This window comes from Phascolarctos cinereus, unplaced genomic scaffold, assembly GCF_003287225.1.
Source record: "Phascolarctos cinereus isolate Bilbo 61053 unplaced genomic scaffold, phaCin_HiC Scaffold_726;HRSCAF=1367, whole genome shotgun sequence".
Taxonomy (NCBI): domain Eukaryota; kingdom Metazoa; phylum Chordata; class Mammalia; order Diprotodontia; family Phascolarctidae; genus Phascolarctos; species Phascolarctos cinereus.
Window position 1 is genome coordinate 370,909,746 of NW_027556098.1, and position 14,505 is coordinate 370,924,250.

General features: G+C 51.3%; 1 protein-coding gene across 3 annotated transcripts in view; it reads right to left on the reverse strand.

Moving 5' to 3' along the window:
• Positions 1 to 3,420: 3,420 nt before the first annotated feature.
• The window catches only part of GMEB1 (glucocorticoid modulatory element binding protein 1), a 40,946-nt gene continuing 29,861 nt past the window's right edge, over positions 3,421 to 14,505 (reverse strand). For all 3 annotated transcript variants that reach the window (XM_020983322.2, XM_078145532.1, XM_078145533.1), the window contains exons 6-10: positions 14,026 to 14,183; positions 12,146 to 12,277; positions 11,510 to 11,647; positions 10,955 to 11,077; positions 3,421 to 5,830 (exon numbers count right to left, since the gene is read on the reverse strand). In XM_020983322.2, coding sequence (XP_020838981.1) covers positions 5,130 to 5,830; positions 10,955 to 11,077; positions 11,510 to 11,647; positions 12,146 to 12,277; positions 14,026 to 14,183 — 1,252 coding nt within the window. In that variant the 3' untranslated portion in view covers positions 3,421 to 5,129. The remainder of the gene's footprint in view (positions 5,831 to 10,954; positions 11,078 to 11,509; positions 11,648 to 12,145; positions 12,278 to 14,025; positions 14,184 to 14,505) is intronic.

A 14,505-nucleotide genomic window follows, 5' to 3' on the forward strand; every position in this document is an offset into this window, starting at 1 on the left:
CTCCCTCATTACCTACCTCACCCCCCTCGGTCCCTGGAGAGAGGAAAGAGCTCTGGAACGTGTATTGCCTAAAGCAAGCTAGTTCTTATGTGTTCCAGGTTGTGGGAAAAGTTTTTGAGGTCAAATGGATGAGGCAGGTAAGTGGATAGTAGATGCTTGGGAGTCTCACAGCTAAGGAAGGAGATTAGGATAGTGCCAGGAGGGGTGTCTAAAAGCCCAAGAGGCTGGCCCACAGCATGACTTTCATCCTGAAGGGCCATTTCCCTTGGCATCTAGGGGCTAACATTGTATTCTCCAACTCCTTCCTCCCTCCCTAATTTTCAAAATCCAGCCTTTTCTTTGCCCTGCCTCCCTTCCCCCTGCTTTCCCAGGTGGCAGACTTAAGTGAAACCCAAAGGATGACCACGGGACCACGGAACCACGGAGATTATCTGGACCAACTCCCTCATTTCACAAGGGAGAGAGGGACGGACATGCCCAGAGTCACAAGGGGAGTGAAATAACAGATTCAACCCCAGGTGATCTGATTCCAATTCAGGGCTTTCCACTGCCCTACACCGTCTTTTAGGCTTTGGGGCAGAAAACACTACCTCTACAACAGTCTCCCAAATGTCCTCCCTCTTCACCTCTCCAATTCTGGAATTCTGAGCCAAGACCTATTTAACTTGGCCTCTGTTTCTGATAGGAGTGTGTCCCACCCACGAATGTCCAGGTAACATTCTGGACCAAAGTGCCCCAGGACCAAGGTCAGCAACTCCCCAAAGCCTTTCCCCTTCATTAGAATGTAAGCCCCTTGAGGGCAGGGATAGCTTTGTTTGTGTCTGCATCCCCGGTGCGTAGGATAGTTGGATATTTATTACATGCTTTCCTTTCAGTTTACTCATTCCTTCGAGGTGCACAGGGGATCAGCACTGGATGCCATCTTCCCAAGCTAGCTTTTTGGGTAACAGAACTGGCTCCCAGCTTAGTAATGTTCTGAAGGAGAAGCCCGCAGTAGAGAGGCCAAAGATAACACACAGCTCCCCCAAAACTGAGGCTCTCTGGGGAAAAGAGGACGTGGCCCTGTTGCTACCCGCCACCTGCACAGGCAGAAGCACCAACCCTAGGGAGAACCTTATTATTCCACTCCCCAACCTGACAGCCAGGGCCCTTGCCCAAGAGGAGTTACTGCCTCCATTTCTCACCCTGTTGCTTTCCTTAGACTTCATGGATCTCCAGAAACCTCAACATTTTGCAAGATGAAATTAGCTCTGAATCTCATACCTTCTCAGATAACTTTCCACCAGACCCCCAGTTTTCCACCTCTTTTTTATGTGTTGCACCCTGCCTCCAAGATGGTGAGCTCCTAGAAACAAGGATTATCTTTTTTCAGAGGGGAGAGGGAGCGGCAATCGGGGTTAAGTGACTTGCCTAAGGTCACAAAGTTAGCTAGTAAATACCTGAGGGCATCTGAACTCAGGTCCTCCTACCTTCAGGACCAGTGCTCTATCCAGTGCCACCCAACTGCACCCAGGAGCTGTCATTTGCCTTTCTTTGTATCCTCAGTGCCGAGCACTGTGCCTGGCACATAGTAGGCACTTTAGTAGTTTAATCTGACCCCATGCCCTTCAGCTCTGCCCTCCCTGGCACCAAGTCCCCAGCACTCTTTTCCCCTCTGCATGCCCCACCTTACCCATTTTGCTCTAAAAACTGTAATCAAAGCCACACTACCACTGAGCTGGAAGGGGCCTTAGAGGATGAATTCAACCCCCTCATTTTACAGAGGAAATTGAGGCCCCTGAGAGGGTTGAGTGGTTAGCCCAGGGTCTTGCAGTCAGCAGAACTGCTTTTGTTATTTATTTTCCTAGACACTTCCCACAGTCCTTGGCATATAGTAAGCATTTAAATGCTTTATTATGCTTTCATTCGTTTTTAGCACTGTGCTGGGCACCTAGTAAGCGCTTACATTGAATTTTCTCTTTACTTCCACCGATTAACTCAACTGCTTAGAAATGTATAAGGGTGGGTCTTCAGCCCTGACTGAGTAAGTGATGGATGAGTGAACGAGGGGGAAGTCTGGGCTGCGGATCGCTCACTACTACAAGGGAAGAATGGGCATTCAGCCTGGCCTTGGCAACAGACTAGTTGTGAGGGGCTAGCAAAAGATGGAAAAGCAGCGAAGCACATCTGTTTTCACGGGGGAAACAACTCTGCTAGTGAAGAAAAATGGATTTCCCTCTCGGCTAGAGATCTTTCAGCTGGGAAGCACAATAGATTCACCATTAACAACAGTCCAAGAGGAGGATGCTTTTTCCACTTTATGCTATTTACTCTTAACTTTTAGAGCTGAAAGGGACTTCAAAGACAATTGAATCTAATCTAATCTCTAAGAACTAGAGATCCCAGATTGGAACCCAGGTCCTCTGACCATAGGGCTGTCTCCCTTTGACTAGACCTGTGGGGCTGGTGTGTTTCAGGGCAGCTCTCATTTTCTGGAAGACACTCAGAGGAAGCTGAGGTTTGCCTGCTGGGCAACTAACTAGGGAGAGAAATCTCCAGACCGTGGCGGCTAGGTGGCCCAGTGCTTAGTGTCCTGGATTTGGAGTGGGGAAGATCTGAGTCTGGGCTGTTGCTCAGATACTAGCTGAGGGACCGTGGGGATAATAGCACCCATCTCTCCAAGTTGGGCTGGGGCTCGAAGGCGTTCTATAAAGCACTTTACACACCTTCAGTGCTACATAAATGTTAGTATTATTTAGAACGTGAATGTTTCCCAGTTGAAGTGGATTTTAGGCTACCAGGTGAAGTATGTCTGTCTATCCCAGCAATCCGACAAGTTGCAAGAGTGCTGGAAACAGAGTCAGAGGGCCTGGGTTCAAATCTCAGCTCTGCTATCATGGGCCTCAGTTGCCTCATTTGCAAAATGGGAGAGCTGGACTCAGTCAAAATATCCAAGGTCTCTTCCAGTCAAAACAGGCTACTGTTCTGTGTACCAAGAGGCAGGAACTAGTAATGGCACTGCCACCTCTGCACATCTGCTGACAGTTCATTCTTCTTTTAAAGCTAGAAACCAAAACCCTGGGGGATACAGAAACCACACTGGCTGGCTTTGATGACCAGTTTTTTTTTCCCCTTAGCAGGGCCCCTAGGCCTTTCCCATCACCATCTGCAAGGGGTGGGAAAGGGGAAGGAAGGCCAGGCCCATTTGGAGGGAGGGTCCCAGGCCAGGAGCCTGATCTATCAGCAGCTCCCTAACTTGGTGGTAGAGAGCTAAGGGACTGACCAGGGGGCCATAGGTAGCTGGGACTCTGTCCGGCCCAGAGCCTCCTGATTCTCTCATACCGGTCAGCCTCTCCTGCAAGCCCCATCAGCTGACAACTTCTCCAGCTTCTCTGGTAAAGAAGGTGGCTTCAAGTGGGTGCCTTCCAGAGACAAGAAACCATGGGTCAAATTTTCCTTTTAATAAAAAAGAAATATCCCATCCCCTAAGCCTGCCCACATCCCTCTGGCAAGTGTGCGCTTTTCTTTCTCTCAGTCTGGAATCCAGCAGGTTCCCTACACCTCCCTCACCCCAGCAACAACCAGCTTCCTCCTGCCCTCTGCCCACCCCCCTACCCCCAACCAAGAGGAAGCCAAAGGGAAAAAGAGACATAGCTCTCCCAAGTCCCAAACAACTTATAGAAAAAAAGGGAAACCAAACAAAACCCCCAGAGACATTATTATTGACATTCCCGGTACATTTCCTGTAATATGTCACAGACAATGCTTTCCTGGGGAGTCCAGCTCACACAGGAGGAGACATCTGCTTGGTGCCTTCTGAGGGCTGGGGCTACAGCATCAGTTCCAGCCCAGACCCAAGGCTGCTACCAGCTCACTATCTTGCAGCAGCAGCAGCAGCAGCAGCAGCAGCATCCGAAGTAAAGGAAATGAAGAGGGGATGGATGGGGGAAGGGGCTCAAACGAGAGGGAAGGAGTGGGAGGGGCAGGCACCTGTAGTTCTTATCCAAACCGGTGACCAAAGCCTGGAAAGGTTTGGTTTCAAGAAGACAGAGGCCACCTGGGATTTAGAGACGATGATAAGGATCAGAGGAAGCACCAATAATTGGGCGGCTGCTTTAGATTCCAAAGCCAAAAAAAGGAAAAAATGCTTCTAAGTCAAAGCAGCAGCTGATCTGGAGAATTCTCTTGCTCCTGGAGTTACACAATGAAAAAAAATGATGGCTTCAGAGCACGGGCTCACAAGGGAAAGGATAAAATAACCAACAAACAAACGAGCACCAGAAGGAAAAGAGATCTGTAGAGTGGGCAGGACAAGTGGGCTGATGCCACTGTAAAAAGCAAAATCCCTGGACAGAATGGGGAGGGGGAGAGGCAGGAGGATCATCTGGGAGGCCTCCCCCGAAGGCTGCCCCGAAATTAGAGTCCCGCTCGGGGCTTCCGCTGGTAGCTGCCGGCCCCTCTGTCGTGCTCCTCACCCGAGGGGAGGACCCACCTGGGGCCACCGTGCCATGGCTCATTCCCCCACCTGGGCCCTTCCCACCAACACCTTTGGCTACTGCCCTCTGGGCTTCCGCGGCTGGGTCACCCTTTGAGAGGTCAAGAGAGCCATCCTCCCTGCCCCGATCCTAGTCAAAGCCCTTTCCTTACTGAAGGAGATGCTGACACGCTCCTCTTTCCCACCAGCAGTTTGGACATCCCCAGGCTTCCCTCGGAGGACCCACTCCTCCCTCCCAGGAACAAAGACAAGCTCAAATGCCCCCTGCTCCGTGCTCTCCAGACTACATCTTTACAAAACGTTCACACACAGGCCAGCCTGGGAAGAGCCTTCTGGACAGCGGTCCTGGTCATCTACATGAAACAACTTTCTAGGTGGCAAAGCTATGCAAGAGAGTCGTCTCTTCTCGTCCTCTCTAAGGGCAACTCATCTTGTCCACTGTTTACCTGGTGGGGGAGAGGGGATGACGGGGGACCAGCACGTTCAGTCACATTACTGAGATTTTTCTTCTTTTTTTTTTTTCAAATTGGAAAAACAAAACAAAACCAAAAAAAAAAAGGGGGATCCTATGTGGAAATGAGCAGGACAGTGGTAAAAATGAACAAACCATTAAAATCCCAAACAAAGACAGAGTCTCCTGGCCCCGGGCTCCCAGTTAGTCCTCGAGGACCACGATCTCCACATTGTGCACTTGGTGCTGGTGTTCCTCCATCTCGGCCACAACCTTCTCCTCAGTCCTCAGCTCAGTCTCCAGGATGAGGGCTTTGCCCTCCGGCTCCTCAGCCTCGGGGTCTGGAGCAGGGTCAATCTCAATGATGGTCTGCCCGTCCTCCGAAGTGCTCTCCACGGCCTGGATGGCAGAGGTCAGGCCGGACTCCATGGCCACCAGCTCCACGGGGCTCACCACGGTAGCCATGTTGCCCAAGGCGCCCCCATCCTGCATGGCGGCCGAGCTCAGCAGCGCCAGGCTGGAGGAGGGGTGGATGGTCACTGAGTCGGGGGAGCTGCTCTTGGCAGAAGAGACGACGGTGGCATAGCGGAAGAGCTGGGAGCCAGAAGGCAGTGTGTGGACAGTCACAGGGCTGGAGCCCTGGCTGAGGGTAGCCATGGGGAGGTTGCCCACGGAGAATGACTGCCCCATTGGTGCTATGGCGATGGGCGAGATGACGGTGAACTGAGGCTGCTGGACGGGGGGCGAGGGGCTCAGGACGGTGGTGGAGGCGGGGCGCTGGAGGCGGGGCCTCTTTGGTGGCTTGGGGTTGTTCATGGGCATCAGTACCACATTCTGCACGGTCTGAGACTTCAGCCGGTGGTCCTGGGCCTGCTTCTTCTGCTCTTCCAACTGGCGTTCTAGGTCTACGAGGAAAACACCATTTTTTTTAGACAGCAAGAAAGTATGTTCAGGGTGGCAGATGTTTGAATAATATTTCCAAAAGATGTTAATATTTACCAACAACAGTGCAGAAGCAGGGTGGTGCAGTGGACAGTGTTAGATTGGAGCCAACAAGTCCTGGGTTCAAGTCTCACCCCACAATTAGAACCATGGACTTAACCCACTTTACCGGAAGCTGCCCACCAAGTGATCACCGACCCCAGACCTGCTTGCTGGGGAAGGTCCTCGCACTGTGAGGACCCCAGTGAGGAATAAACACATGCATTCTCCTAGTAACCACATCCATTTCTAGACTTCCATTCTTACTTCCATTCTTTCTTCCCACCCCTGGGAGACAGGCTGTCTCGTCATGACAAGTGTCCTGAACCGCTCCACCCACCCTGAACACAGCAATCCCCAAGGGCATTTCTGGGCCTCTGAACAGGCAGCCAGACTCAGAATTCCAAGGAGGGCAGTGAACCTTATTTGGAAGTGCTAAGCTTCCGGTGTAACCTACGGCCCTAGAAAGTGCTCAGGTTGTCCCTAGGCATGAAAAAAATCACAGGGCTCCCTGCCCGCGTGCCCCATGCCGGCACACATGAACATCTGTACAAATTAAGGATGTAATGCATGTAAATACACTACCGTCATCATCATCACCATCCAAAAAATCATCCTAAGAGAGGAAGGGCCTGGGTCCAACTCTTTCTTTTTTTTTTTTTTTGGTGAGGCAATTGGGTTAAGTGACTTGCCCAGAGTCACACAGCTAGGAAGTGTTGGGTGTCTGAGGCTGGATTTGAACTCGGGTCCTCCTGACTCCTGGGGCAGTGCTCTGTCCACCGAGCCACCTAGCTGCTCCCACATCCAACTCTTTCATCTGACAGAGAAGGAAGGACCTGCCCAAGGTCATGGCGCCTGTCAGTACCGAGGCTAGGACTGAAGCCAGTTTCTCTGACTCCAAATCCCTCAGCTGGTCCATCACATTGGGAGCCCTAAGGTTCCTTTCTCTTGTTTTAAACCAAGAGTTCCTCTTTCCTTCTGGTTTCATGGTAACAAACGCCTGTAAGACAGTCTCCTACCCCACCTTTCCAGCACTCCCTCACAAGGATTTCCCCATGTCCACCACCAGTAGGTTCTAGGTTCCTGCCAAAGTGGACAACTCTCTGGTCCTGAACATGAGCTCTGCTCTCACACCTCTGCATCTTAGGATGCCCCCTCCCCATCTTCATCTACTGAACTGGAGCTGACTCCTTCTGTAAACTCCAGTTCCCATGTCCCCTCCTCCCAGAAGCCCTCCCTGCTCTCCCCTGGGCTAGTAGTGACTCTGCTCCCAGACCCTCACAGAGGACTTGTTCTGTTTCTCACTAATGTACATGGGGCCGGCTGTGTGTGTGTGTTGGTGTCTCAGCTCCCTAATGGCAGGAGTGGCACTCTTCTAAACGCTGCATCTCTCCCCATGCCAAGAACGAGGTGTGCATGCAGGAGGTGCCCTGATGATTTTTATCCAGTTGACTTATTTGCTTTGTTTCTTAGGTAGCACAGGGGATAGAGTCCTGGACTCAGATGGCAGGACGAACTGAATTCGAATCCTGCCTCAGAGACTTACTAGCTGTGTGACCTTGGGCAAGTCTTCTCACAGCCTCAGTTTTCTCATCTGTAAAATGGGGATAATAATAGCAGCTGGTTATGACAATCAAATGAAATTACATAGAGTGTTTTGCAAGCCTTCAAGTACTATATAAATGCTAGCTAGTCATCTTAGTCTTTTCGATAAGTGAATGGAAGAAATAAGATTCAAATCTATCAATTTAGGGGCAGCTAGGTGGCACAGTGGATAGAGCTCTGGCCTTGGAGTCAGAAGGACCTGAGTTCAGGAGGACATTTAACACTTAATAGCTGTGTGACCCTGGGCAAGTCACTTAATCCTGATTGCCTCACCAAAAAAGCAAAAAAAGAAAAAAAAAGAAAGAAAAAAAAAAAGACGAATCTGTCAATTTAGTGATGGTTTATACCCAGGTGGGATGGCAGGTGTGTTGACTAGTATGCTAATGAGGAAGGGGTGATCACCAAGAGCCAGCAAGGCATCCATCAGAACACGCTAGGCCAGACCCACCTCACTGCCTTAGTTGACAGGGTTGCTAAACCAGTCGCTCAAGAGAATCTCAAAGACAGAGTTTACCAAAGTCTTAGCGAAGCATTGATAAAGTGTCCCATGCAATTCTTGTAGAAAAGATGGAGGGACGCGAGTTAGACAACAGGAACACTGACCACATGGCCAAGACCTAGGGAGAGCCTTACTAAATATCCAACGTCTGCTTGTCAGTTTGGAAGGTAGTGCCCAGTGGGGTGCCCCAGGTTTGGTCCTGTGCTGTGTAACAGTGATCACTTACTCAGAGAGGCAACACTAAATTACAGAAGATTACAGAGCTGAAAAGAAAGGACAGCTAGCTAGCCAACCTACTGGATAAATGGATCAATCAGTGGGGCTGAAAAGAGTAAAGATTCAAACAGATCTTGATGGCAAAGAACTTTAGGCTGGACTGAATAAAATGGCGGGGGTTTTTGGGGGGGGCAGGGGGAGGCAACTGGGGTTAAATGACCTGCCCAGGGTCACACAGCTAGTAAGTGTCAAATGTCTGGTCTGAGACCGGTAAACTCAGGTCCTCCTGACTCCAGGGCTGGTGCTCTGTCCACTGGGCCACCTAGCTGCCCCTGAACTAAATAAAATGAAATATAACAGGACTATATATAAAGTCTAACACTTTGGTTCAAAAAATCAACTTCATAAGTAAAAGATGCAGGAGAGGCTAAATAGCAGCTTGTCTGAAAAGTACCTAGGGGTCTTAGTAGACCAGAAACTCAATATGAGTCAGCAAACATGGCAGGCAACAAAGCTAATTCCCTTTCAGGCTGCCTCCTGAGAGGTGTAGACAGCTCTCTGGTCACACCACATGTCCAGGATTGTGTTCAGCCCCTGAATGACACGTTTTCGGGAGGACAACCAGGATGGGGAGGGATCTCAAGTTCCTGTTAACTAAGGATCGACAGGAAAAAAGGAAGACTTGGGGGTACAGGATAGCAGTGCTAAAGTATGTGAATATCTCTCATCCAGAAGAGGGAGCAGATTCATTTGTTCTGTTTGGCTCCAGAAGGCAGAAAGAGAAGCAGAAGGAGGAAGCTCCAAAATGGCAGACAGACTCAACAGAAGGAAAAGTTTCTTGCACTTGGAGCTGTTCAAAAATGAAAGGGCTTGCCCTGGAAGCAGAGGGGACAGAGAAAGTGGGTGTCCCTCAGCCACAGGTTTAATGAGTCTGTCTGGGCCAAGAAACCCCTTCATGTCTGCCTCTCAGGAGCTAGCCTCATGTCCTCTCGGGACATTTCAAAGATCTCAAGCACCCAATGTCTACAACAGAGTCCCTTCTCCTCCCCCCTCCCCCACAGCCAGCTTCTGGACCTCCTCTTTCTGCTGAAGACCCCACCAGCCTTCCAGGCCCATGAGGTCATCGCCTTGATAGCCCCCCCAGCTGCTCACTCTTCCTCACTTCTCAGAGCCAGGCAGGGCCAAATCTCTACAAGATCACCCTCAGGAAGGTCTCGTCACCTCCTGCCTAGACCATGGCTTCTGGGCCTCAAGTCTCCCCACTCCAATTCTCTCTCCACACAGATGCCTAGGGGTTTTTCTGAAGTAAGCAGAGATCTCACCACAGTCCCTCCCCATTTCAATGGTGTTCTTGCCTCTTATAGGATAGACTGATTACTCCGCTTAGCTTTGAAGGCCCTTCATGACCAGGCCCTGCCAATCCTTCAGGCCCCACCCACCGGGCACTATTCCTTCACCTGCCCTATCCTATGTGATTCAGTTTTAAACCCTGCTCCTTCCAGCCTAGCTCCAGGCCTTTGCACTGACAATCTCCAAGTGCCACACTGCACGCTCTCCCAACCTCCCTGTCATGGTCCTTCTCTTTTGTCCTGGCTCAGCTAAAGCACACGTGGATTTAAATGAGTCAGTCCACAAGCATATGTGCCAGGCACTGTGCTAAGTGCTGGTTATATAAAGAAAGGCAAAAACAAGGTGAATTCTCAAGAAGCTCACATATTCTCATTGTTCCTTATCACCATAGATAAGGCAGCATGGGCTATTCAAAAGAAAGGGTCAGCACTGGTGGGGAATAGCCCAAGAGGACCCGGGGTCTTCTGCTAAAGACATGCTGGTTTTCTAGGGCTGCCTGGGGGGTGTCACAATCCCCTGGAATGTGGTGGGAAGAGCCCTGGACTCGGAGTCAGAAGGTCCCCCACCACATCCTGGGCCATCACCAGTTGTCCTGATCTATCTGTGGCCACTGGATCCAGATGGCTCTGGAGGAGAAAGTGAGGCTGGTGACTCTGCATAGCCCTCCCTTACTCAAATCCAATTCACTTCCAAGTCATGGCATCGCACCCTGATGTCACGGGTCCTCTTTGAGAACGAAGGACAAACAAGTCAGAAGGTACGGGTCTGACTGCCGGCGCAGCCGTTTCAGCCCCTCCAGTAATGCTGCTTGTACTACCTGTACCACACTGGTTGTTGTGAAGGAAATGCTCACTCAACTTGAAATGGTTATGTCAATGTGATTCAGTCTAAGCACGGAGGCCCATGCTACTTCTAGATCCATTTCTGTCGGCACACTGAGAAGTGCTGACCCGCCCTCTGGCTCCCCCTGGAGCTCCAGACCGAGAAGAGTACCGAGGCGCAAGCTCAGAGGCCACCCAGTCTAGCCAGCCTTTCTCTCCCAAAGGAGGTTCCTCTGTGATCTAGAACACCCCTTCTCCCCAGGCAGGACTGGCCAGCCTTCGCCTGAACACCGTCAACAAGAAGAGGAAGCCATTTGCTCTTGGAGCAGCCCCTTCTACTTTGCAAGGATATGACTTACAATTTTTCAATCAATCTTCATTTTCACTTTTGGGTATCTGTCATTGTTATAGTTTTTTCCTGATACTGTCTGATATGACTTTGGGAAAAAAGGTTTCCCCTTCCCTCTAGGGCCAATCAGCCTGACAAGCTTTTGTGTTGGTCCCCCGGGAGGACTGGAATCTATCATCCATCACAGGAAAGACAGCGCCACTGTCACCTGTCAGAGTGTAGAGAAAGTGTTCTTCTCCTTGCTCTGTCTGGCTCCTCCTGTTGTCCAAAACTCTCTTGACTGTGTCCATCAGGCCAAAGGTGTGGGCTACGTTGTTGAGGACAGCAGCATCTGGAAGGAGAGCCCCATGTGGGAGGAGGGCAGAGGGCTGCTACTCCCCTCTCTATGATCAATGTGACAACCCTGAAGTGAAGGGGCTTGCTCCGCCCTCTCCACGCCAGCCAGGCCAATCTCTGGTGAATGCCCACCCTTCCCTCCACGTCCCATGCTTCTGATCATCTGCCACCCCTCCATTCAAAAAGTAAAACCATCATGGATCTAGCTGTGTAACCCTGCATGACCTCTGCGGCCTCAGTTTCCTCATCTGTAAGTGAAGGTAATAATAGCACATGCCTCAGAGGACTCCTGAGAAGCTCCAGTGGGATAATGTACGTGGAGTGCTTTGCAAAGCTCCAAGTGTTGTGGAAATGTGAGCTATTATTAGTCTCGTTGTTAATTGTATAATGAGTCTGTTAATTTGCACATGTCACGTTTTCGGCTCACCTGTAACCTGAAAGGGGGCCTGAAGGAGCCTTTGCTGAACTCCCCTGAGCAGCTCCTCTATCTCCTTCTGAATGTTGCAGACCACCTCCTCCATGAGTCCGACGTCGGCTATGCCCTTCCAGAACATCAGGGTATCCTCTGGCACAAGGAGGAAGAGGTGAAGTGGGAGAAGGGACACACCACGCCTGGCACTCTCTGCCACCCCCACAGAGCAGCTGCCATAAGAAGGATGCTCTGGAGGGGGTCAGATCGGGGCCAATCACACCGGGGGGCCCTGCCCCCACCTGCCCGCCTGCCTGCACCCCCTGGATTCTCATTCTGGAATTGTGGGGGAGGGCTGGCTTTAGAAATGTGCACGGGGGAATGACAGAGACAGACAGAGAAGGGGAGAAGGAGGAGAGAGAAGGGAGGGGAGCAAAAGAGGAGAGGGAAGGAGGGAGAGAGACACACAAAGGAGAGAGAAGAGAAAGAGAAAGACAGAGATAGAGAGAGAGAGAGACAAAGATTTCAGATTTTAAATCTACCAGCAATCATGACAAGCATCCCAAATACGCCAGGAGTACAGGTGGAGGTGGTGACTGGGTGGTGGGGAGTAAGAATCAGCAGACCCTTTAGCCAAGGCCTCCAGGCAGGTACCTGAAATCTCCTCGGGATCCTTCTTCAGCCCTTCCTCAGTGGCCATGGTAACGGCTGCAGTGAGAGCTGAGTTCCACTCCAGCCCTGCCTCCTCCATGTTCTCCTCCGAAATGGCGATCTGCGTGACTCCCCCTGCCAGAGGGTCATCAGAGGGAGAGGTCAGGTGGGCCCGTGGCAAAGGGAGCACCAATTTCTCGCTCACGATCACAGACACCACCAGCATCATGAGGACAGGCCCTTCCCCTCCAGCCAGAGCCCAGAAAAGCTGCAACCAGAGCTGGGTTTTCTAGAGAGAATCCAGCCGACAAAGCCTGTATTCACTCCCTAATCTGAGGCCAAGGAAACCAATAGTGGAGCCTAGAATAACATCCAGTAGAGGGGACAGATAAATCCATGGCCACTGAATGAGTGGACTTGACTTCACTGGCCTGAAAGCACCAGAGGGCTTCTGGGGTCACTGAGACGGTAAGGGCTTGGGCCGTGTCACCGAGGCCATCCATGCCACAGCCAAAGGGATGGAGTGGGAAGCTGCCCCTACAGGTCAAACAAATCCGAGGGGCGCCCAACGAAGATGATGTTCCCAGTCCAGCGTCTGTTGAGGTTTGAACATGACGGGGCTTATTTACCATGCAAGCAGCACCACAACCAAGAAGAAGAAAAAGGGACAAAGGAGAAATGCCTGCAGAGGCAAGGGCAGTGATGGGAAGCCCAAGGACCCGGGCTTCATTCCTGGTATCAGCATTTGTCCCTCTAGAGAGGCCCTGTGCAAGCTGGGTCAGCTCCTAGGCCTCCGTTGCCTCATTCAGGCCTGTACAAGATCGTAATAAAGCACTCTGAGAAAACAAAGCCAAATCTGAAAGTGGATGAGACCAGGGTATTTTTTTCCTCATTTTTCTAGCAAAAAATCCAGCTGCCTGAAGAGCAAAGGTAGTAACTTGTGGTTCAGTCCAATGGCAGATCAAAGATCAAAGAATGTTTGCCGTGGAAGAGATCAGGAGCCATGGCAGTGATGGAGGAGGTGTGCTGAGGGCCAATCACAGTGCCAGTGGTGGAGGAACCTCCGTGGTGCCCCCTGACACGGCTCCCTGGCCTGGCCTGGCAGAGCCTCTTTCGGGAAGGAGAGCACAGCTCCACCCCAGGGGTGGCCTGACGCCTTGCTGGACTGAGCACTCGGACCCTTAAAGCACGGTCATTCCTAGGGCCACCCTCAGCCGAATGAGGTCTGAGTGCAGTGGTCCAGCAGGGAGCAATCACCAACCTCATCTGATCCCCCACCAGGCTGTCATCAGCCACAAGATTCAAAGTACTCTAGATCACCCGAAACCTGCAAGGACCCAAAGCAGAGAAACATGCCCGAGGACGACGGCTTCTGAGAAACCTGCAGGACGCTTACAGAAGCATGAAGGAGACAGGAATTCAGAGCCTGCCTCTACGGATCACAGACAAGCCACTCAATCTCCCTGAGCTTCAGCTCCCCCATCCATCTGGAAAATGGGGACAATAAGACCTACTGCTCCTTACCTCACCAGGCATCCAAGGAGACCAGGTCTGTAAAGTGTTTCTTAAACCCTAGTGCTAAGTAAGCAGTGCTAGATAAATGTCAACTCGATGGTTATGCTGGATGCCGTTCGAAGGAAGAAGCAAAGAAGGCCGCCGTGCCCATCAGCCTGAGAAGGGAAGCGGCAGAAGACCTCAAGCCGGGGCCTGTTTCCCAGGAGGTCTCTCTGGTGGGTTTGCTGCAGCCCACACTGAGGGCACTCGTAGGTGGGGGCTGGCTAAAGGGACAGCATGTGAACAAGTGAGCGAGCGAGGAGGGAGGAGCGAGAGGACAGGGCTGCTGACAAACAAAGGATGTGTTCGGGTGGTTTCCTACCCCCTACCATCGGCCGAAGTGGGCGTCTGCACCACGCTTGTCTGCTGCCCCGGCACCGGAGCTCGGGCACTGCTGATCAGGAGGTCAAACTTGGTGCTTCTGCAGGTGTTGGAGCAAACCTTGTCATGCTGGTAAAAGTCAATCTGCCCAGAGTCCATCATTTTCCTGTGCAGAGGGAAAAGACAAAAAACTCAGACCAGTCTGGATTTTATAATCCAGGGCTCACTCTCCCGTTTAAACAAATCTGCCAACTGCCATCTAAAACTCATTACGTTACAGAAAATTCTAAATGAGCTTATTATTGAAAGATTTTCATATGACCTACACACACACTCTCACCCTTGTAGCAGTCAGACTGCCCTGGCCCCCTCTCCCCAGTCCTGGGAAAATCAAACCCAGAAGGAACAGAAGCAGAAGGTAAGACAAACAGGTCAAATCACAGATCAAAAACCACGGGGAAGTCAGCACAGTGAAGCTGCCCCTGCTG